Below are 25,201 nucleotides of genomic sequence, written 5' to 3'. Positions count from 1 at the left end.
ATGACACCACCGTCACCTCCCGGTCCGCATTAGGAGTTGCAGCGGATAAGTTTCAGTTTAAGCTCGAGGGGGCAGCAGAAACACGTTTGGCTGGACGCACTGACTCTACCTTCAAACCACAGACCGCACAGAAGATACATACACACGGTCACATACATGTATGTCGTTATCAATTGACTGAACGTATACATTGAGTCGTCTGATGCCTCGTTGATAGGACTGAACGACATGTTCAAGTGGGAAAGGAAAGCCACAAAAAGAATTAATCAGATTAATCAAAATGAAGAAATTTCTCTTCATGTGAATTGCGTTGCTAGGATACAGCTAAAATTCCGAGCTTCCTTCCTGATATGCATTGCTGGAAAAACTAATCACGTTTCACTTGAGCTGACAAAGTAAGAGCCCGGTGTGAGGTACGACTTCTTATGTAATGAAACGACTTTTAGTGCAGTTTCGCTCTCATCACCGCCCGCCCGGTCCGCAGCCAAACCTGAAGGAACCGTACGCTGCTGCTACAGGTTTCTGGGGGCGGAGTCAAACAGCTGGATCGTCTCGTGGCGGCGATGCGAACCAGACCGATTGCACGAGCGAGCCTTCCCCCCTCTCTAGCTCTGAGCAACGACGGCTAACGGGACGGCTGCTCGTCGGGGGGAGAGAGAGAAAAATAATTCGATAAAGAAATAAGGCTAAAACGTGTCCGACGAGTGTAGCGTGGACTGATTTGGGACTGCTGGAGGTGTGCAGGACAGGTCGCCGTACTCGAAAGTGAGAAAGGAAACACCAAAAAGTTTCTCGCTAACGTAAGAGCAGAAGGTGAGTAACAAGACACAGATTGGCTTTTGATGCTCGTCGTTGTTGCTAGCTAGAAATGTGAAATGCGCAGGTGAGCAGCGTTCAGGGATATAACCAACCGAGCATTCATTGTAAAGAGAAATATGATTTAACATATGCCACCTGTGATTGATAAGTCAGCATTTTTTAAAAATCATTTAAGTTAAAAAAGGTCGCCAAATAATGGTATTTCTTAGTTGAAATAGAATGAACTACAAGCTAAATCCAAAATACACGTAGCCTTGCCAAACAGCACATCTTAATAAAAGCAGTGTGTATTATAGTGATACACGTCTTTGTATACTAAATTACTATGAGCATAGCCTTAAAGATTCAAGATGTTTATTGTCACTCCGGTTGTAGTACAACCATGTGCTTGCTTGGAGACTCCACTACAGAAATGGTGAATAGAAAAACAATCTTAATAGTAGTAATAATATAATAATAACTGAAGAAAAACAAAACAAAAATAGATGACAGCAGGGATAAGGTGCATGTGGATATACTATCTGTACATGTATGTAGATGAGACATAACCCTGACTACAGTCTTACTCAGGTTACTGGTACTGCCAAGCCCCGATGATGATTATGATGATTACCTCTTGATTAGTAGGTGAGTGATGCTGACCTAGCTCATTTCCCTTCTGCTCTCATTCACCAGCTAAAAGGGCGCATCTTTCCAGCCAAGTGTCTCATCTGCCATCCTCCATCTTCAAGAAAATGAATCAGCTGGTGGTGGTGCAGATGTTAGTCACACTCAGTTAAATGTTAGAACTACTTGAGCAGATATCGCTCGGCTGGCCGAAGAGGAAAAAGAAGAAAGGGGCTGTTCTAGGTGCTGGAAGATGTCTTTGTGGATGATACTGCCCGTTAGCCTCCCAGTTCTGACCATCACTGGGATATGGGTTGTGTAAGTGTTGCATTTCTTTGGCCCCTTCAAGTCTGCTATTACTGAAATTTGTTTGTGAAACTGTCTGCTGCCCTCACAGTTTTATTTTATGTCAGGATGACACACAGGTTATGTTGTGCATAATGAGAGCATAATGATAAAGTCTTTGTTATGCAGAAATGATACTTCCTGCCCATACAGTAACCTTTTGTCAAAAGTGGAAGAAACAGCCACAACATTTCAACGTAAGCTTATCTAGTCAGGCACGCTATCTGTTACACTAACTGTATTCCCTGCAAATTTCTAACGTCTAATCTTTCTTAAACAAAAAAAACACTTCCATTAAGTTTCCAAGTAGAATACGTGCTAGAAAGGACAAAACAATAACAATATACTATCTCCACATCCTCATTCAGATGTATCCAAGTGCAGTAGTGTAATAAAGGGAATCTGGCCATCAATGGCTCTCTATATTTCTCTTTTACTGCCTAATAGAACCATAAACCTGTTTTTTACACTCATTTGTTCTACCTTCATAGCCACTGACATACTGATTTGTAGATTAGTAGATTTTCAGTCAAAATCATACAATTAGCTTCTCATCGGGAGTTGTGTATCTTTGCATTTTCTCTTCCTCATTAAATTTCGCAGGGAAAATGGAAAAACAGAACGGAAACCGAAATATCATCACAATGAAAGTATATTCTGCAAGTAATCTTTTGCATAGCATATACATAATGATACCAATATTCTAACAAATTACAAATATATGCTTAATGTTTAAGCAAAAACTGATTGATATTTCAGCTACTCTAGCCTCCAGGAGAGCAACACTGCATATTTACCCCAAATTCCTGGCAGTCATGGCAATTGCATGTGGATTAACTCTCCCCAGGAAGGATCTGGGATTATCACCCCTCTCTTAAAAGTGAGCCATGCAGGTTTCACAGTATAGCTTAATTATCTGCATTATCTGAGCAGATGTACCGGAGATAAAAGAGAGAGTACCTCCTGGTTATGTTTGGGCTGACAGCTCTTCTCGCTACACTGTTATTACTTCGGGAGGAGGAATGCACACCCCCAAGGGGGGAAAGACAGATGGCCCAATTTCAAATTGTTGGAGTTCTGTATTTAGGCTGCATCTATGATGATGAGGTGCCTGTGGAGTAAGCAGTCAGATAAAATGCCAAAGCTGACACAGTGTGCACCAGTAACTGTATGGCTGCTTCACAGTCCAATCAGAAGCATGTATTCAGGTGTACAGAACTTTGCATGAATAATTGAAAATTGTTTTAGCATGTGTTTTTGGGGTAGAAAGTTGATCTGAGTAAAAGTGCCAAATGCTGCTGACTGTCGCTCATTTTAACCCATTTCCTTCCTGCTACCTTGACAAGGGTGCCTTGTTTCTAAGGGCTGCCAAGGGTCTTTTTCCAGACTAGCGGAATGTCAAAGGATGTGACATGTTGCGTAACTCCCTCTTTGACGGTGGGTGACTGGGTGGGAGTAAGGTAAATACTGGAAGGGGGTAATGGAGGGTGTAGGCAGAACTTTCACTCAGCATCTGGTGGCCATGCCTGGTGTGCAAAAGGTCTGTGCCCACCCAAGAGTCTTGGCTTAGGCTGTTTTGCTGACCTTTTATGAGTTAAGCAATGTGCTGGAAACTGTAGCACTTGCCTTTTAGATTTTCAATTTAAAACTACTGGATGTTTCAGGCGCTACAGCAACCAGGCAGAGAAGTAACTGTAGTCACCTATACTGCGAAAATGTATTATTAGTTTATCCATCACACCCTTTCCTGTGGTTGCTGATGTGTTATTTTTGCACAGCTTTTGGGAATTTTCACAGTCCATACCAGATCTTTCCATGAAAAACTTTCCTTAATGCTCCTTATTCAATCCTAAATAAAAGCACATGGAATATATAATGCTCGCAGGCATGCAATTACAGTTTACACCGGCTGCTGTGCTTTGATTGAGGTCTAATTATGTAAACAAACCTATTATTACATAGTCTACTCTGAGCACAGAATGCACCGGTTTAGTTCCACGTTAAAAAGACCACTTTATTTAGAAATGTCCCAAAGCTGCACTGAGACTGTTTTAGCACTGGCTGCTGACCAAATGTAAAAAATGTGACTCAGAGGTTTGGGAAAATTTAACAACTTCAACTGGCTGTACTTTCTTTTCCTACATTTCTAATGAAGTCCCCTGGTAAACCTCTACGTTTGTTGTAAGCTTCTTTTGTTTTTGTCTGTGTGGTTTCTTTGTGCTGTCAAAGGGCTCGGAGCAACCTGACGGCCATATTCCACTCACACTAGTGGGTTTCTTCACTGCATTATGCAAGAGCAGTGCTCTTTATAGGCAACCATCTGGCTGATGTGACTTTCATATGGTAATTTTACAAGAAATAACCAGCCAATCAGGTGTTGCCAGTAGTAGGCAGTTGATACCAGACATGCGTCACATGTTGCGTTAGAAAACGAAGAAAGCAGTTGCAAAAAAATAGTGACATCATAACTTCTGCCTCGTGCCTGCTCACACTTACTGGAAGATTCATTATTGTGCAGAAGAGCCACAAACAGATGTTCAATAATGTTGATTTTATCATAGCAATTAGAGCTCTTTATTTGGCTTAAACTCTGTCAGAATTAAGAGGAGAGATTGGCTGATTGTGGTTGAGTTTGACTTTTTGTATGTCGGATTTTATGCAGTGCTGCAACCAATAGTCGATTAATTGATAAGTTGTCAACTATCAGATTAATCACAAACTATTCTGATGATTGATTGATCCGTTTTTGTAGTTACAAAATTCCATCTTCTTAAATATGAATATTTTCTTTTTTACTCTATTACTGTATACTGAATATCTTTGGGTTATAGACAATTTTCTAATATTTTATCAGCTAAATAGTTAACTGATTAATGGAGAACATATTCAACAGATGAATCAACAACAAAGCCCGGCCTTTTGATCCCATGTCAGCCAAGGGTGACTGCTTTTCTTTGCAGCTTTGGTATGAAATACATTAACACAATGATTATTGGATTATTGTATAGTCATGTCTTTATTGAGCACTAAACTATTCAAAGATTTTCCTTCCACAACCTTGTTATTTTTTTTAATAGTAATTACATTCCCACAGAATGAGTAAACCTGTAATTATTCAGCTGTGTTATAATGTATGCTCATGACTTTGAGGTTTTTTTTCAAAATGTGAGACCATACCCTCCTACTAGCATGTTCTCCTTTTAGTTGCAGACATAGTAATGAGCAAATTAACACCAGAATATTTGTCACATAAAACACATCTTTCTCACAAAGCATGTATACGGCATCATATTGATACACTGACAGATTGATGTCTCTATGTTTGTTAGTGTCCTCTGGGTAGCAGGTGTGTATATGTGTGTGTGTCTTTATATTCATCTCCATCCTTCAAAGATGGGCTTGTGAGTAGGATACCATCGGCCCTGGAAACATACTAAATTGGTACTTAACCTCTTTCTGAACTACGATTGCTTTCACAAATCAGGACAAATAGTCTTTCTGTGTCTCTGTGTGTTTGCGTCTGACTGTCCGTCCTTCCATCTTTTTCTGGCTGCTGAAAATAACAGTTGTGATCAGTGTTTACTGCATTTGCGTGAATAATGAGGGGATAACATGAAATTGCCTTTCCTTCCGGAGCGTCCCTTTGCCCCCATCCAGAGATAGAGCTAAATATAACCACACATAATTGTATATCTTGATTATAGTTTTTATGGTGCAACCAACTACTTAATATGCAGGCTTCTACATATTTGTCTCATTTTCATCTGCTGGCCCTAATGACTTGGGCATGTATGAACAGAGCAGACACAGATGAGATGCACATGTTTCTGGTTGGTTGAAAAATCAAGGGTCTGACACTAAAGCCCCAAGGCAGTGATATTTACTGGTATTTCATCTGCCTAAAATAACTCACTCTCTCATAGAATCAAATCTGCCATTTCAGTGCAGCATCATAATGATTTAGTTGCTTAAAAAAGTATATTGGGAAGAAATAATTTGTGTACCCTTACTTCAAAGACGTATCCAATACAGGAGTTATTCTCCCAAGCAATATTGGATTTTTGTATCCAGTACTTACATCAACATAAATAATTTAGATATTTTAGATGCTCCTTTTTACAGTTAAAAAATGTTTTCAGTGTTCTCTGGTGCACAAATAATGTAATAGTGACGCTGTTTGTAATCACTTTGAGCCTGGTTTCACATATCTGTATTCCTGTGCCAGCTGAGCCATATACACAGATCACATATCTGCAATAAGCTATTATCAATACCAGGCAAATTGTTTTGGTCCTGCTCTAGTTTTATTTTGATTGATGGCTTCTGGTGTCGGTCACATTATACAGCAAGAGCTTCTATTTTTGGCCCATGTTTAATTCAGCTGTGGACATTAAACATGAATGAAAGACATGCATAGCAATCTAGAGCATGAGACAAACATCAAGGTCTTTATCCCAAGTACAATATGGGTCTTTAGCCTGCAAATTACAGTTCCTGTCTTTCGATCCCCTGGCCGTTGACTTCTCTGCGGATGTGGCAAGTCAGTGACCTGACAAAATAAACATGACCGTCAGATTTCAGTAGTGATCATATGGGTCTGACTGACATAAACCAGTTCTATCTTTGAGTTCTGGGTAAGATGATAAGACAAGATCAAATGTCAGGTCGCCGGGTTCTTTAGGTTGAACAAACAGACACACTTGACTGTGGTCATTACAATGCATTCCTATTTTTGTACTGAATCACTGTTGTGTTGTTGACTCATTTTGGATGATGATATATTCATAATGAGAGTGTACCAAAATTGTTGCCTGGTATTTTTGATAAACATACTATATCTACTAATAAAGTATTTCTGATATCTCTCTTGTAGGTACGCCATGGCCCTGTACAACCAGCATGTCTGCCCTGTGGATAACTGGTATGTTACTTAATCCATCCTGTAGTTTTTTTCATTACATCTTTTTTTTAAAACCCTAAAAACACTACCTCCTGCCTGGCAATCTGGTGATTTCTCATTATTTTTAAAAATTATTATTTGTGGCATTTTTGGCGTTATTAAAGGGTGACAGGTAAGGAGGCAGAAAGAAAACACGTTGAGAAAGATGTGGAGTAATGGAGTTGTTTCCTTCTCTGTCACCTCACTAATGCTGAGGAGACACATACATCCTCTCACAACTGGAAATAGGCATGTTTTCCCTGCTATAATGTATCACTGAAGTAAATGTTTATTTCACAATGTAATTTCAGAATAATGGCACCATCTGCATTGAGAATGGGTCCCTATAAACCTTTGCTGGGACCACATTTATCTGCTTTCACAACTTCATGATAGACTCAAAGAATGAATAACTATGTTTATCCTATGTTGTTGGTAGTTGTGATTCCGAGGAAAATGGAAAACAATTCAGTTGTCAGTTGTCTGACAGCAGTGGCAGCAAGTCCTCTTGGAAATGCAAGGAGAGAGGGGGTTGTCTGTTTCCACTTTAACTGAAAACATAAACTGTAGTAAATTTACACCGATCCAAATTGTGATTTAACATGTATTTATTGTTTTCAGTTCATACACTGTCAGTGAGTGACTAACTATTACTCTAAACATTGGCTTTGTTTTTGGCACACTGAGGTTAATCTCTACCAGCTACTACTGGATGACATGGTGGTTTGAGTCACCTACACTAAAAATAAAAGGAAGCCTTTTTGTGACCCCACAACATGGTACTCGAACAAAAAACTGTAATTACTGTACTGTGATCCTAAGAAGGAAATATTCATTATATGAATATTATTCGACAACTTGCCTCGTGTGTGTGCATGTCTGGTGTTCCAGGTTGTACAACGTGTCATGTGAAGAGGAGCTGTTTTTGCAGAGCGGGCCAACCTTGTGCTGCACACTTGACAATGTACCTCTCATCAGGTCAGTGAGCCTCCCTCCCTGAACCCAGCCCTACCTCTCCCTGTCCGTCCCTCTGTCCCTTTTCTGTCTCTTTGTTTCTAGTTTGTGTCTGGTAAAACAGGAACACTGTCCCATTGTTTCTCATGACCCCTGTCGACACATTGTTGATAAAAAAGCGAGTGAGCTTGAAGGAGAATTCTCTTAAGCATGTGACTGTGTGTGTGTGTGTGTGTGTGTGTGTGTGTGTGTGTGTGTGTGTGTGTGTGTGTGTGTGTTCATGTGTGCGCGCGTGCATGTGCATTCTGAAAATAACTTGGGGCTGAAATATCCTGCCTGCCTGCCACCGTGGCAGTTCAGAGGCAAAGCGTGGGTCTGCACTTTACCATGTAAACACACGCAGTGAGGAGTCAGCTTACATTTGGAAGGAAAATCGAGACACTCCCATTCTGTTGTTTAGTTTTTTTGTCAGACTGAGATTTCAACTTCAAAGGCCAGCTGTGGAGTGTAAACACTGTGGTTTGTATAAGAAATCTGGAGGAAATTATCAGAAAAAATGCAATGAAACCGCTGCTCATTGTTTAATCTTAACAAAGATATTATGTAACGAGAATCATAATGTTATCAGAAATAACTCTCAAACAAGGGTCAACCAAAGATTAACAGAAAAAATGTCTAACTATTTAAAAGGTCATTTTAGTAATGGAGTGAAGGTGGAAGAGATGCACATTTTTCATCATGTGCCGTGCATGCCAGCTAGTAATTGATTGAAATCAAACAACGTCAGATGATTAAAATACTAAATGCACCCAAGAAGTGTTTTAAGATCAACAGTGTAAGTATTAGCCTACTGAAATTTATGTTTTGATCCATTCACTGAAGAATGTGTGGAACTGCAGTCAGCTGAGAGGGCTTTGGCTTTGTAGGCAGCAGGAGTTCAGGCACAGACAGCCTGCGCCGACTATCTCCTGCCTTCCCCTCCTACAAACATTTCCCATTCCGTGAGGAGAGGCAGTAGGTGAAAAGTCAAAAACTTGATGATGGGATGCGGGAAGAATAGTTCTATTCCTCTTACTTCCTCTTTACATGAGCAGAAATGCATTTCATAAACATGCTATAATTTAGTGTGCACAGTGTGGGAGGGGGATTTGTGCCAATTTGTAGTGTGGAGGTTGATGCATAGTATTTATTTATGTGTACGCTCTCTCTCTTGCAGTAAATGTGGGACTCTTCCTCCAGAGAGCTGCTTCTTTAGCCTTATCTGCAGCACGGGATCATTCATGGGTAAGCCACACGATATGTACACGATCAATACACACACGGACAATGTCACAGTCATAGATTTCAAATTCGATTTCTGCTGTAAGTCCCCCTATCACAGATAGCTTTCTCTGTATGATATGAACAACATTAGGGCTTTAAATGGTGATTATTTGAATTATCCGTTAAATTGCTGTTTATTTTCTCCATTGATCATTTTGTCTATAAAATGCCTGAAAATGGGGGCATAAGATATGCTACTATGTAAAATACAGCACATTTTCATATTTCAAAATTGGAAACAGCAAATATTTCTCTTAATTAACCAATGATCAGAATAGTAAATGATGCATTCTTTCTATCACTATGATATAAAGTATAGTTTTTTAAAAACCGATACCTCATCATCAAAATCCGTGCATCATTCCCTGAGAATTTAACAAGATGGTCAAAAGATGTTTTTTTCACAACGTTATAGAAAGTTAGGAAATGTTCCTGGGTCCATCCTTTTATTCTGAACAAGGTTTTGTGGAAAACTGTTCACTAGTTTTAGTTAAAATGGCTGAAAAATAATTACAAAAAATAATAAAAATAATAATCCAACAAAGGGACACAGTTTAAAACATGACCTCCTTGGCGGAACTAACTGATAGATTAATGGAGTATTGTTGAATACAACAAAAGAGATCAGTTTTAATTTATTTCATAAGATGTTTATCAAAAAAAAAGATTGGTCTGCAAACAGCAAAAGTAGATGAGAGTGTCCTTTGTGGTAGGTACCAAATATAATCGTTACAATCAAATGTTTTGCCAATGTTAAAGCAACTAAATGTAACTTTCTGCTGAAAGATAATTAATTGTTGAATCTCATCTCCAAGTCCTCAGTTACCCATGCTTTGTGCTGGCAATGGACCGAACCCACCGTCATGCAAATATATCAACTACATTGAACAACAGACAGTGAAAATCATACATGTGGCTGCTTTGAGTGAGAGGGGATGCAAACACATTTTCAGAATAGTTTCTTGGCAAATATGCACATATGTTTGCACACACAATATGTACACACCCGCAGTAGGTGTGTAGTTTAGCAGGGAAAGGAGGGCATGCATGATATAAAAGAAGTACATGAGCTCCCATCTGTTGCTCTGTCTGTTTTTTATGAGTCTACACGTGCTGTTCCCTGTGCTAACTGGTGTTTCTGACTACCCTCATCAAGTTAATGTTTCCCAGCTGTGGCTTAGACATGTTCTATGTGTGTGTGTGTGTGTGAGACAGTGAGTGTGTGTGCTCACATGTATATAAAGCGGGGGGGAGGTTCCTTTGCCTTGTTTGTCTTTTCATAAGGAGTCTCCATGCCTCTATGAGCTACTTGGGGCCTGCCTGTCTTGTCTGATTGGCCAACTCTGGACGTTTCTTCATACATTTGATGTGAAGACAGAGACAAATCAATCATAAGACAATGATCCCCATAAAAAGTCTAACTAACTATCCACATTGTCAAGCTGTATGCTGTGTATTGTAGAGAGCCAAGTTATAGCACTTGTCTCAACCTGTGATGTGAATCGGAGAGCCTTTCTGTGTATGGAGAGACGACACGTGTTTGAGAGATCTTGGTAGGGACCAGACTGTTGCAGCTCCGTGTGAAGTCTGCTCAGGCAAGAGTGAAAGTCCAGCAGTTGACCATCACTGTTAGTAAACCATGACTTCTGAACAGTCAGTCTGTCGACCCTGTATACATAAATGTATTTGTGCAAGAGAAAGAGAAAGACAGGCTGATGCTTAACACCGCATTATGTTTTTGAACTGTTCTTTACACGCAAATGCAGCCAAACAATGTCGCTTGTCATTGTTTAAGGCCTAACAAAAGCAACACAATATTGCACATTTCCTGTCTCTACATTTCTCAACCATGATGACGGTTTATGTCTGACTCACCATGAATTATGTTGAAATATAGTTTACTTTGTTTACCTGCTGTGCTTTTCTGTCCCATTACCCCTTGCACAATGTGTCTGCAGTATAACTCTAAGACCAGATGCTCTGGTTTAGAATGAACTCCTCCAGCCCTAATTATACCCAACGGTAAACACACGTTTCAAAAGATTGCATCTTATGTCTTCCTCCGGCAAGAACCAGTAGGACAGCAGTGTCCTGAAAATTTAAAATAAAAAGATCATTCACTAATCGCAATCAAAGTATCTGTCCAAATAATCACAACGTAATTTTTTTTTAATTTTAACGTGCAACCCCAATAATTCCCTAGCTAAAGCTTGAATTTTGATTCTGCTTGTACTTTTTCAGTCAGTGTGTCAGTCAGTCTAGCTTTAAATTGGATGAAACTATGGATTGTGACATGTCTTTAAAAACTGACTTATTGTTACATAAGTGTTGATTTTAGCTGTTGTGCCAGCAAGACAATTAACAACACTGTATTCATTTTAGTAATTTAGGATGCCTTTGCCCCTTTAATCTTCAAGTTATATTGGTAGCATTTACAGCTTCCATCTCTGCTTTTACCTTTATTCATCATCCAAATAATCTTATTTTAATACCCGTTGTAAGGCAAGTTATTATGACTCTGCAAAAGTAGGTTAAGCTAATGTGGCATGTAGCTCTACAACAGGCTATTGTAAAGAATCAGTGCTTAGCTTCTTAGCCTATTGATTTATGTCTTAGTTTGTAGATTGTGCCTGCTACAGTAGGCTCAGGTGGTTGACTCCCATCTGGGATAACATGGACTCAATGAACTGTTTATTGGCTCATAATTATTCTTCTCGTTTTCATCCCAGTCCCTGCCAGTGCACACGCACAGTGATTCAAAGACAATGCATGTATTCTTTCTCTGCACACCTCCTGTGGAAGAGAGTGCAGCTGGGTGTTTGGGATGAAACAAATCTCCTTGTGGGGGACATCAGAGTTTATTTAAGTGCGAGGTGTGGTGTTGCTGATGTGACTTTTGTGGGTGATGTGCGCTTGTGTGTGTTTTCATTCATGTGTGAATGTAAAAGCAAGTGTTAGCTTGTGACCGCAGGGTTGCACATCTATTACGATAGTCCACGTTGTTGCAAGGTAACTTCTGTGAAAGAGTCACATTAGTGTGTATACATCAGAATGTGGGTAAGTGTTTGGGCTAGCACTCTGCTTCCTCCCCTTGGCTTCCTGAGTTTAAAGTAAAGGAGTGAGATCCGGTGAGGGCGCCTGTGTGGAAGGTGACCAACGCTGTGACTGTGTTGAGGTCACTGTTTATGTAAATTATTCCTGTTGTTGAGCTGTCAGACAACAGCTTGTCCTGTCATCTGAGGCCAGGTGGAGGTCAGCCATGCTGCTTACCAGTCAGACATGTTGCCCTCGTGCTGTAGGGGCCTGTGACCCCTCAGCATGACATGAATCCTTCAAGAAATATGCCATTAAACTGCCTCCACAAATATGCCTTCAGAGTGCAGAAAATAAAAAGAAAGCATGGAAGTACTTGGGAAAATGTTCTTCCTTGTCTTTAACCTTCAGGCATAGCGTACGTCATTTCATGGTAACTGCTAAATGCCAGCAAGTTCAAACATGTTCATTTGTAATGAGGAAAAATTAGGAAAAATCCGCAGCCAGCCGGTCTGCTGCAGAGAGACTGACTGACATGTCCTAATCAAATGAAAGTAACTGCAGTTGACTTGTCCCTTCAGCAACACAGTGTGCTCTCCATTAAAAAAAAAAAAAAAGAAGTAGGGGAAAAACACAAAGACAAGATTGTTTCCGAGCCTGGAGACATTGCTATTTGTTTTTCCATGATTGTAACTGAAATCACTTTGCCAAGATGATTCTATGCTGTGGGAACAGAGGGCAGCTCATTTAACTAGAATCCTGTATACGTTACAGCTGTTGTATTGCATATCTCTATGTGACAATGTTTACCTGTGTGGTTCCTCTTAATTCAGCAAATTGTAGTTTATATTTATATTTATATATTTATATTTATATTTATAGATACATGCAGACCTTTGATTAATTGCAACATTCATTTGCATGCTGTATTTTGCGAAAGATGCATAGAGCTGAAGCAATAATTTGGCTAATGATTAGTTGACAACTATTACATTAATTCCCAACCATTGTGATAATTGATCTTGTGAGATCGTTATTAATATCTGTGTACAAATAGTTGTAAAAGCTAGCACAGAGAAGGAATAAATATCATCCAAAAAACTTTTAATGACAACACTTACTGAAGAAGTCTACTGGGAACCAACCACAGCCATTATATTTGAGATAAGTCATGTAATTAGTTTTGATGCTCTCCACATTGATTTTACATTCATTCAGCCAAGTTAGGTAAATCCCTACAATTTAATGAGTACAGGAAGAAATTGTGGCAGGTTATGAAATATGCCTGGTCATTGAGACCCTGGATCAGAGCCACAACACATCCAGACTCATGGAGACAAAGCTTTACATTGTTAAAGCCTGCACTGCACTGATGCTTTTCTTTCCTCACTGTGACCACGGTTTCCATTTATATTCTCTAGTGGCAGCATAGACCATCTTAAAGCCTGCCTCTTACAGAGATGGTGACAGAGTTAAGACAACACTTCAGCCTCTCAGACAAATATATGGTGAAGTCAAGACACGAGGGGCTCCTTGTCCCTTTTAATTCTCTCACCCTCCTTTTTTCCACTCACCCCTTATGCCCTGCTTTCACCAAGCCCAGGCAGCCTTCGTCAAGCACCAGCCGTAAGGAGCTAACAAAGAGAAACCGAGTGGGGGTCAGCTCCTCAGTGAACTAACAATACCCCCAGTCAGAGCACATTAGCACATCAGCAGTCATCTGGCCCATATACTGTACTTTGTTTCCCTCCACCTTTTAATCTTGTGCAAGACTCAGACCAACCCCCACCCACTTTCCCGCCATTTCCTGTCCCTTGTATTCCAACTTGTTATGCAGATATCGGTTTCTTGTAACTCTTAAACAGCTTCCAGGGAATTGTTACGTATTTCGAGTAAATGAGGTGTGCGAGTGTGTTCATCAAATTGAAACGAGGCAATTGTGAATTCATAATAACAGTGCACATGGTCCAGAATAAGCATAACGTTTCTTCCTTTCAGCATTTCAGTGTTCTTCTGGTATTAATCTTCTAAACTAGCAATTACTGACTTGCATTCTCTCTCTCTTTGTGTCCTTTTTGCAGTTATGGCCATTGTGCTGCTGCGCTATGCCCACGTTATTGAAAAGCACCAAAACTGTGTTCTTAACACGGCAAGTCTTTCAACAGGCTGGATCTGTGCTGCTGGTCTCATCATGGTGGGCAACTTCCAGGTACGGTGATTCATTTGATTTGCCCTCAGAGATAAAATCATTCACAAAATTTACAGGAAGTGATGAAAAAAAGATCTCACATAGGAACAGCAGAAAGCGATAATGGAAGTAGAAGTTCAAAAAAAAAGTAGAAAGTCCCAAGTGATGCAGTTTGTGTGTCTAAGTGTGAGAGAGTGATCCCAGATCTGAGAATAAACTATGGTTCAGGAGTTATGGGTGGAAAAACAGGACTATCACACAGGCTTGTTTTAATTAAAGGGGACTGTTGCTGGAGGTGCTCTGTTTAGGGCCATTTTAGTTAAATAATTATTTTAGTCGTTTTTCAGAAAATAATGTCACACACTCTCTGGTTCTTCAGTGTCACAATTTGCTGCTTTTTAAGTCTTACATCGTATTAAGTTAAATATTTGTGGACTATTGGTCAGCAAAAAGAATACATATGAACAGATTGTAATGGGATGTGAAAAATTAGACCTCTGTCTCTCTCGGTTGCCAATGCACAATTTGTTTAAGTTGTTAAAAGCTGCTTGATTTTTGATTTCTTTGTGAAGGACTCACGTCACATTTTCTACCACAATTCAATATAAGTCACTTTATGCTTGTTTTCGAGTGCCTCGTCTCACTGAATATCTCTCCTCCGCATACAGAGCAATTGTAGCTAATGTTAGTTTAGAAATTTAGTCTGCTATCACAAACTAATGACTGGCTTCCAGCAAAACATAGAGGTTCCACAGCGCCCCATTCAGAAAATAATTAACAGAAATATAGATAATGAAAGTAACCGCTAGATGCAGCCCTAGACAGAACTGCATGTTGTTATAATTTCTCAGTGTTTCTGAATGATAACCAGGCTTGTGGTCATCACTCTTCCTCATTTTGCATTTGCTTCCCATGATGACTTCTGCTCCCCCCAACACACACACACACACACACACACACACACACACACACACACACACACACACACACACACACACACACACACACGTATGCAGGATGTTTGTATGATCTTCATTTCAATTTGTTAAAGTCTGTCCTGCCTTTATAGACACAATCCTGCGCTGCTCTTTCTGGTAGTTGAGTGTTAAATACTTTGGCACTAAGTGAGGAAATCCAACCTGAATTCCTTCCCTGTAGATATTTGTTCTTTGGGAAAGAATTTGTTCAAGTTTAAATATTTGGAGCCCTGGCTAGATGCCTCGACTGTGTGTGTGAGTGAGCGTGTATTTTTGAAGAAAGAGGGAGGGTGAGAGAGAGAAGTTTAGGACGGAGGTTCCAAAAAAACAGAAGGCTCAGTTTGTTTACTGATGAAATGCTGGAAACATCTTTGAAATGTTATTACCATTCTTGTTTTGCCCTTCAACTTTTATAAGAATGTTGACTGACAACCACTGAGAGGATGTCTGACTTTCACACAGTGATGCATATTAGCACCAAAATGTTCTTGATAATAATTCTAAAATATATGCAGCATCATAGTTTCAATGAAAACGTGTTTCCCTATAGAGTAGAATTATGTTTCCTTGAGTAAATCTGTGGTCATCATTTTATCATTTTCAGCATGTTTTCTCCAGAAAACTGTCTACAATGTTTTATAGCCACGGAAGAATCCAACAGTTTTAAAGCTTTCTGTAACTTTGAACACATGCAATGTTGTGGTACTTGCTCATGTCCTCTCTTACCAAATAGTCACCACTTGATTTGCTTATGATTCATGTTTTTTATGGTTTAGTCATTTTGCAGTTTCGATAGAGATTTTCCCTTTCATATCTGCTTATCCTGTTTCTTATGCAATTCACCATGTTGTCTGCTGTAGAAACATGAATGAAGACAGGATGACAGAATAGCCAGCGCTCTGTGCTTATTCTGTACATCATATTTAATAGATGAGAAGGATACTTAACTATTTTCTGTTTTCTGCAGATGACATGACATCGTAGTTAATCTGCTTACGTCTTAAGTCCATTAAAGAAGAGGAATCGTCTTATTACATGAGTGTTTGGAACAGATGTGCAGTGTGGCAGTTTGTCTGAAATTGCACAAAGGTCGTCTTCACCTTCTTCCCGCTTCTCCTCCAGGGCCTCTGCTCAGCAGAACTGGGAGGAATTTTACGGGAAGAGCCAGGGGGAAGTGAGTCATCAAGTCAGGCCATGCATGGAGAGGAGCTGGGCAGACAGGGTGTGCGTAGCAGAGGCCCCGTCTCTAACAAATCACAGGCCTGATCTTAGCCGCACGCTCACAGACAGTCAGGGACACTCCAGTAGGATGGAAATATAGCTGTCATTGATGGTGAATAAATTGTTTAAACCAAGTGGCAGAATAGAAATGTTGCAGCCAAATGAAACTCAGACCCAAATTCACAGACTTCAAAGATCACCACACCACAAATGAGCTGGAATCAGAGGAAACGATGGCTGCCAAAATCTCATGAACGTAGACTGATCAAAGAGTGAAATCTCCAAAAAAAACACTACACATGGAAACATGCTCAGCGGTGGCAACCACGTCAGTTTGTAGCCTTGTGTTATGTAAGAGTTTGGCAGCTAAGCTGTGGTGTAGCCACTGGGGCTTTTCCTGTCAGGCAGTCTGATGGTTTGGGCAGAAAAGCACATAAATAGATGATGGAGAAGCAAATCAGTGCCACACAGAGGTCCACAAGTGTGATTCTCACAGATGATGCCCGCTGTCAGCAAAGCCTTGTTGCCGTGGTGATACTGTTTCAGCTGTATCCAGAGGGTGTACTGTCTGTATCAAACATCCCTGAAAAAAAATCAGTTAATAGAGTGTCTCAAGAGTCATAAGCAGAGGGAAAGAGTCAAAACAAGACAGATAAATTAGTAGATCATAAAGTAAAGGTAATATGTTAATATCCACTCTGTTCATCCTTCATATAGAAATGTGACCAAGAAAAATCATATTTTCATGTAAACAAAAGGCTTCGTTAATGTCTTTAAAGGAACAGTTCGACAAATTGAAAAATGCACTTGATGAAGGATCAATACACTCTAATATCCAATGCCCATATGGTAAATATGCAGCCACTGCCAACTGTTGGTTAGCTTTGCGTAGCACATCTAAAGGTCACTACTTAAAAGGTTGTATCATTTTTTGTTTGTTTGCAAAAACATGTAAAAATGAGGAAGTGCGTTAAATTCTTATGAGCATATATGACATGACAACAGATGAAATATCTTTAAATGGTCATGTGGTCTCAGAGACAGAAAGACATTGAGGTTGCTGGTCTCTGCAGCATCCTCTTTTGTATGTATTGCATACATCGTATTGTATTGTATTACATTGCATAGCATAACATACTGTTAAACATTTGAAAAAAAACTTGTACTTAGCCAAGCAGAATGTCTGTTTAAAGTGCTCTTGCACTAGGTGGCGGTGACACCTCCTGGTTCAGATTGTAACAGGTGTGTTGTAAAGGTTTGGAAGTCAGTTAAGTTTCACTTCATCTCAATTTAGTTCAGTTTACAGAAAGTTGAGACTGAAACAGAAAGAAAGCCAGGTTGTTCCCACATGTACACCCTCACACTGCACACTTAAAACTCTCTCCAACTTTCTTCACTAATACACAGTAATTTATGAACATGTCCCTTTTTCTAATTGCAGAAAACAGTGAAAGTATTAAACATTACTTTCGATGGTTGCTTCACACATTTATTCGTCTTCTTGAGGGAAGGTGAGCTCTGCTGATTCCTGTACTACACTGTTTGAGCACCATTACTATTCATTTATGCAGGGAAACTGCTGGTCAGTGTCAGCCTGCAGGAATGGATTTAACAGGTTGATCTTGCTTAGTCATCAAGCAACACAGATAAATACTGCAGAGCATCACGCTTGAGACCTCTAAGAATGACAGTGAAGGAGGAGTTTACATTGTAGGTTGGCAGCAACTTTTAGAAAATATGACAATTATAGAACATATTAGGAATGTAGTTTCCAATGAACACATGCAGTCTCCTCCTCATCATCAGTTCCCCCCACATGTAACTCTTGTGTCTTCATTGTTTCTTGCTGCCACTTCTAGTTCACTTCAATGCTCTCACCATTCATCAGATTTTTATGCTTGTCATTGTTTCAGCCCCGACCTCCCCCTTCACCCTCATCCTTACTATTGTCTCTGTTGCACACTATTGTGACAGCACATGGTCCTGGCATACTGTATGAAGCAATTTCTTTAATTGATGGCCAGCTGTCTTAATAATCAATTATTTGTTAATCGTTAGCAATACCTTGGATGTTTTTCCAGTAGAAAACAGTTTGAATGACTGTTCATTGCAAAACCAGAGTAGGCTACATCAGGAGTTGAAATAACAGAAAGAACACATAATACTGTGCACCAAAATCCAACTCATATTGAGGCCACTAAATGACTGAAATGTAATATCACTTTGTATCGAATGTCTTTTAGTATTTTTTAGATCAGAAAGATTTATCTTGATATCATTATATCATCAATATATCATCATCAACAACTGTTTCTAATATGTAACAAGATACTCTTTGATGTATTTGTGTCCATCTTTAATTGTAGGTAAATACATTTTAATCTAGTAAATTCTTAACTGCAAGTATTCAATTAATCGTTCACATCCCTAACATAAGGTGTGAAAACATACATAGAGTAGAACAGCAAAAGTCTACTTGATGGCTTAAAGCGTCATTAAGTACTTAATTACTGCAATTAGTTATAGAGTCTGGGACACAAGGCAGCACTAACATACACAAGCTCACAAAGCATCACATGCCATTGTACAGTGTATGGATGAAATGCACACAAAAATATGAACAACATGAAATAATAATCATCAGTGATATGGATATAATGACTAAGTGGGTAAGTAAAGCAGTAATTTTCTAAACCACTCTACTGTTTTGCAGGCCTTAAAACAGGAAAATACAGCACTTATGCCATACCAATATATGAGGATATCTAAAATCTATGACAATATATGTAGCTTCATATAACAACAATGACATTACAACGATACCTGCCCAGCCCTAGTCTTTAGGCTAGGCGAACCAAGACCCAAAGACATTCAGTTTACTTTGTGGACAGACCAACTGAGTTCTAGAATGAATGTATCATTAGTTCAAACAAGCGGGTGTATGGAAAACAAAGCATACGGTTGTTGTTTGTCTGTGATTTTCCATTACTGACTAACAGATTCAGACTCAGACCCCACAGTGCCAGTTTCATGTAGTAACAGTAGATGTACAAGTGAGGCAGACGAAATGTTGTATAGCTGCTCACGATGAAAATTGACAAGATCTGTGGAAAAATGTCTTAGGCCTGTGATTTCTGTGGCATCCTCACCTTCAGCTCTGGTGATGTCTGGAAATCTTACTTTGTCACTTGAAGGATTAGCCTACTACATAAGAATGATTGTGTGTGTGTGTGTGTGCATGTGTGTGTGTGTGTGTGTGTGTGTGTGTGTTTGTGCTTTACATACTGAATTGTCTGGAAATCTTACTTTGTCACTTCAACGATCAGCCTACTGCACAAGAATGTTCAGTATGTACAAGCCGGGTCAATGCACAAATGGCTTAGAGGCCAAAACTAAATAACTTCAAGGCTATTGCTCTAATGATCTCTAAGAATCGTGTGGAGCAGAGGAACACTGTTACTCCAACACAAGACTTAAAACTTTTAGCCATTAACTGCCTAAATTAGACCAATCCTTGGAGATGTGTTTGTACCTTTGGTTAATGCTCCATTGAATCACTTATCTGTTCTGATCAGTACATCTGAGCTGTGTGTGTGTGTGTCTGTGTGTGTCTGTGTGTGTGTGGATACTGCAGTGGGAGAGCTGTAGTCACATGCTTCTGAGCAGCTCTTTTGTGCATTGTTTCTTATTGTTCTTGTGACCGGCAGGGAAAAGGAGGTGTTGTGCTGCTCGCTGCTGTCGTTTATTTCATGGCCCCCTCTCTGTTTCACTTTTTCTTCCTCAGTCCCTTATTAAAAGAAGACCAAGAGGCTTCGAAAAAAAATGTTACACAACAATGAATAATCTGAGTGTGATGCAGAAGCTGTCTGACGTTGCCCCCTTCTGATCGCTTCCACGTGGTGTTTCTGGCAGCTGTTAATGTGACGCCTCTTTTTCCTCCTGTCTCCTTTCTTGTACGACAGGTGGATAATGCCAAAGTTCTCCACTATGTCGGAGCAGGCATCGCCTTCCCCACCAGTATGCTGTTTGTATGCCTGCAGTCTGCGCTGACGTATCGACTGGCCAAGACCCAGGGGGAATACAACGTGGCCCACCTCCGGCTCTGCATGACACTGCTGGCCTTCGTAGCCTTGGTGCTCAGTATCCTCTCCAGCTACTAACAGATGGTAGCCTTCGAGGCTGTCAAGTGCTTTAGAAATAAGCGTTATACTGCCAGCGTGATTAGGGGCAGAGACATCCCCTCTGCATGATAGTGCAAGGACAGTTTCCTTCCTGCAGTCAATGTGTTTTTGTTTTACAGGCCTTTTCTATAGCTACACATTAGAGTAGATTCAAAAACTCGCCAAGGACATGTTGTCAAACAGATGTTGTCTACATGTTACCCAATGATATGGGATCAGAAAATATTGAAATAACTGTGTTAATACTTTTTGTATTGTCTAGAACTGGACATGGTTCATTGTTGTCATTGTCCTTAACCATGTTTCCAGGTGGTGTGTTTTTCTGTCAGGAGAGCTTCGTCCTGCAACACGCGTCAGCCATCTTCGAATGGGTGTTCTGCGTCATCATCATGCTGTTTTACGGGACATTTGCCTTCGAGTTCGCCGGCATGTCGGGAGATACCATGGCGGTGCTGGCTAGAGGCGGGGCCCTGGGACCTGGTGGGAGAGAACACAAGGTGGACGCACTGGGAGGGCCCGGTCCACACTCACACTCACATCCACACCAGCCTGAAAGCATGTCCATACTGTAGCTCGCTGACGCAACCTTGATGCCTCACAGTTGGCTTGTTAATTCCTTTCAAATTCTGGTTGTCGAATGAGTTTAATTATTCGTTTCCAGACACGGTCGTCTGAAGCTTTGAAATGAAGCAGGCCAGTGCAGTCGCCGTTCATGGCAGAGTGGATTCTGCTAACTTTAACCCTAGCAGTTGCAGATCTGCTGCCACAGTGGAGAGCCCTGCTTGTATTCTGCGCACGTGAGATCTCAGTGTCTTTAAAGAACTTATTTGCAATTTGCACATTGCACAAGTGTGAAACCAAATTTTGTCCCGTCCTCAGATCAGCGGAGGAGTATTTTGTCAATCAGATCAAGAAGATGTTCTGTTCCCATCCTTAAATCCTTTAACCTGTCTAAATAAGTGGCTTATTTCCACTTCAGGTGTCTGGCGCAAAGCTTTTGTTGTACATAAAGGAGCGAAGGCTGCTGGACAGCCTTGATGACAGTATTACAGCAGTGAGACAGAGCGAGAGAAGCAGAGAGGAAAGTATGATGTATGAAAGTATGTTACAATGGGAGCAAGGTCAGACCTGAGGCTTGTTTTCCCACAAGAGGGTAGATGAATGCAATAAATTCAAAGTTACAGGCTGTCAGATAGAAGAGCATATGAATGTTTAAGTCAGTCGTGGAGGTGGGTGCATTTTGCAATCATTTAAACCTGCATTAAGCAATATGTTTGATATGTTAGAGAGTCCTTTATTGTAGAGAATTCCTTAAAAATGACCATTAAACATAGTTTTTTTTGCTGCTCTCAGTCTGCATACTGTTTCAGGAAGGCTGTGTGCTTTATACCCAAGTTAACAAGCTGTAGGTAAAGAAAGTCGACAATGTAGCAATGGTAGCCAGTTTGGTCAACAAAGGCATAAAGGAAAGTGAAAATTGGACTCTCACTTTCCAGCTGGTCATTATGTGTCTGTTGGCTGTATAAGGAGGTACAGACATTAGCTGTAACAACTTTTGTTTTGTTGTCAAAAATTGCTAGATGCAGCTTTTTAAAAATACACACCAACAACAACTTTATGTTTGATCAGCAAAGCATCCGTGGGACCAACAGCCAGCGCAAACTGTCTTTTTATGTGTTGGTAGTGGTATTTGGTAGCCATATCATCAGTTAGGGTTAGGCATAGTTAGGCATACAGAGCATACAGTAGTGCCTCGTAATTCAAACCTCAGTGGCTTTCTCTTTTCCCTCTTGTAAAGATAAATACACTTCATCGACCTTAAACCTCAAATGGCATTGGACTCAACTTCCTCTCTGTAAAGAAAATCAAAAAGAGAGATGACACAGTGTCAAGAGGCCAGATGTGCACTAGGTAATTCAAGCCAGAGCTCTGGATTTATTGAGTTTGGTGATGAGGCACCGCACGTGTTATCAGGTCCGATGGACGGAGGTCTGCATCTCATTATTCCCCAACAAGAAGTAGCAGAAACAGGCTTTAATTGCTTTACCTACTTCCCTTTTCTTTGAAACGCTTTGAAACGCAGGGAAAAGGAAGGCAATAACTGAGATGCACTATCCTGCTTCTCTCACCATTCAGCAGAATATACCATATCTCCGCTTGCCTGTGGTAACGGTGCTAAAACACAAAAAAGCCTTATCCTATCATGTTTCCCCGAGTTTAGCTGTGATTGTGTTTTTTTAAGCGAAAGCAATAAATCGGAGATGTAGAGTGAGAATAGTGGACGAGCAGGGACAGAAGGTTGCATCCACGCCTGTGAGTGCCAGGAATACCAAAGCGGATATGTGGCGCCACCGATTCTACCTACAGTGACTTGATATCTGTCAGTGTGGTTCAGCTCCACTGTTGAGTAGCTTTTGCCGTCAGTTGTCGCTCTGTGCAAATGCTCAAGTGATGAATTCATTGACTTTCTCTGACGTTCTGTGCTAACTTGTAATGCAGAGTTGTGCCATAAATGCTGTTTATATTTTAGGGAATGTTCAACATCTCAGTGTAATATTAACACACTTTGAGCTCTCTGGTGAAAAAACAGAGCTGTCAGAGGGTTTACAAACAGCAGTCTTCAGCCAGTAAAAATACCTCTGCCCCAAACCACAGCTGACCACACGTTTGGGCAGAGGTTTCTTTAGTGTCATTATTTTGGGTGCCACTCTTTAAACACAGCTTTACAATCTGTCACAGAAGCAGTGTTCCTCCATCAGACTCAACGTATGAACGCTCTCAACACGACTGTAATGAAAAAGCTTGCACATGCTGCTCTGTGGGATGACCTGGAAGCATCAACCACACTGCTGATCACTTGCTTCTCTCTACTGGTCAAACAGCTTATTGCACACAAGTTTGTGTTGCAGTCACAGCTGTAATGTTGTAGCTCAGCTCACATGATATCTGTTTTTCTACTTGAAAATTTTAATATTCACAGCTAAAGACGTTGAGTCAACTACATGTTAGGTCACACCTGCTTTTGTTTTACTTCTGAAGTTGGAGCTTGGTCCCAGGTAAAACCCGGCCCTGTGTCGCTACTTAAACAATATGCATTATTCTAGGAAATCATGTAAATGATAAGCCAAATGATGGTGCTGCTCATGCTGCTTTAGCAACAAACATTTTGTCTTCAAATAGTTACTGAATGTGTTTAATTGTATTTCGTGATTCACGGCCCTGCTCCCAGTTAAACACTAAAAAATGTATACGAAATGGTTACGTTATTTCAGTCAGATTCACATTTTGTATCGCTCTGTTGGCCTCTTCCTCTCTACTTTCTATCCTTTTTTCTCTCGTTTACCGATCTGTCTGAACTTTGCACTCAGGAAAATGTTACGACACCAGCTGCATTGTTTGAACGATTCAAAGCAGGATGACCTCTGCTTGCTTCTGCCTTCTGTTGTCTTTGTGTAAATGGAGCTTGTTTATTGAGGATTCATCATGTTTTATATGTTCTGTGTAGTGTAGGTGCAATGGTTAGCCATAATATAATAGATTATTTTTGTTAATCAAGACTCTGTAAAGATTAAAAATAAACATTCCCGTATAGTTGGCTTGTGAGAATGGTTCTGCTGCTCACAGGAACACGGTTAAATGTTTGCAAGAAAGATTAGCAATCAGTAGATGATTGGTGAGAGCATTCTGACAAACTAACTCGCATCTGTACAGTAAACCTCACAAAACTCAATTCTCAAATGCAAACTGCTCCCTATGTGCCTTATGTATTATTTTGATAATGAAAACCAAAGAGGTTTAGGTTGTAAATTCTATTTTGATGAAAAGTCATATGATTGTATATATATGCCTTAATGTTCAACAAATAAAAACCCTTTTAAATAATAAAATGATGGACTTTGCTCTTCATACACATCTTCATGCTTCAACACTGCCAATTCCATCTTCACCACATACAGTAAACATACTACAAGGAGTTTTTAACTTGTCATGAAACATCTTAATTTAATACTGATGCCTCGATATGATCTACATAAACAAACGTGACCCATCCGTGAGAACATCAGCTGTTTCCAGAGATGTGGACTTGAGTCGTTTGTATGTTTTGTTTGTGTTTGATTCAAGGGTGGATATTTCACTTCACTGTTGGGGGAGACAATACACAGAAAACATTCTCGAGCAATTCCTGAATGTTTTGAAGGACAAATCCTTCGAAACTCAAGAACACATCGTTCTGCAGCTTTAATCAGCGCGGGTATTTTATTGCATATTATCATATACTTTCAAATGATATGTTTTCACTGATTAAGGCTGTTGAGGAGGACAATTTTCTTCTTCCTACAACAAGAAGGTTATCTTGTCTTTTCTCTTTATACAAACAGAAATAATGCAGTTGCCTTTGCAATATCTCGTGTACCATTTCTGGCTGCTTTGTAGTCTGGTGGTACCCTAAATCACCAAAAGCGTTATTTTTTTCACCATCATCATATTGCTGTTATTAATATGACATTGCCAAAATTACATACTTTTCCTCATCAATATATGTCCTAGGAACTAAAAGGATTAACAGGATTTTTCAAAAAGTCAGTGAACTTCTCCTTTAATCTATCAGGTAGAA

The 25,201-nt window shown here is 40.0% G+C and overlaps 1 protein-coding gene across 3 annotated transcripts; it reads left to right on the top strand.

Moving 5' to 3' along the window:
• The first annotated feature begins 388 nt into the window (after positions 1-388).
• Positions 389-24,473, top strand: zgc:154058 (uncharacterized protein LOC795538 homolog). Of its 3 annotated transcripts, XM_037122921.1 has the most exons (9): positions 393-813; positions 1,495-1,743; positions 6,644-6,691; positions 7,601-7,687; positions 8,880-8,947; positions 14,101-14,228; positions 16,307-16,358; positions 20,368-20,545; positions 20,896-24,473. In XM_037122921.1, exons 3-9 carry the CDS (start codon positions 6,670-6,672, stop codon positions 21,156-21,158), a joined length of 798 nt encoding a protein of 265 aa, XP_036978816.1. In that variant the 5' UTR covers positions 393-813; positions 1,495-1,743; positions 6,644-6,669; the 3' UTR covers positions 21,159-24,473. The 3 variants fall into 3 exon arrangements, with proteins under 3 accessions (XP_036978817.1, XP_036978816.1, XP_036978815.1); XM_037122922.1 differs by lacking the exon at positions 20,896-24,473 and having other exon boundaries at positions 389-813; positions 20,368-20,483; XM_037122920.1 differs by lacking the exon at positions 16,307-16,358 and having other exon boundaries at positions 400-813.
• The last annotated feature ends 728 nt before the right edge of the window (positions 24,474-25,201 follow it).

This window comes from Acanthopagrus latus, chromosome 15 (genome assembly GCF_904848185.1).
Source record: "Acanthopagrus latus isolate v.2019 chromosome 15, fAcaLat1.1, whole genome shotgun sequence".
In the NCBI taxonomy this organism is placed as follows: Eukaryota; Metazoa; Chordata; class Actinopteri; order Spariformes; family Sparidae; genus Acanthopagrus; species Acanthopagrus latus.
The sequence above is the reverse complement of the archived record's forward strand: the minus strand, read 5'-3'. Positions and strand labels throughout refer to the sequence as shown.

Coding starts and splice junctions, on each gene's coding strand:
- zgc:154058 (XM_037122920.1), top strand. CDS start 1,679: ATGTCTTTGTGGATGATACTGCCCGTTAGCCTCCCAGTTCTGACCATC. Junction 6,692..7,600: donor GTCTGCCCTGTGGATAACTG/GTATGTTACTTA, acceptor CTGGTGTTCCAG/GTTGTACAACGTGTCATGTG. Junction 7,688..8,879: donor GACAATGTACCTCTCATCAG/GTCAGTGAGCCT, acceptor TCTCTCTTGCAG/TAAATGTGGGACTCTTCCTC.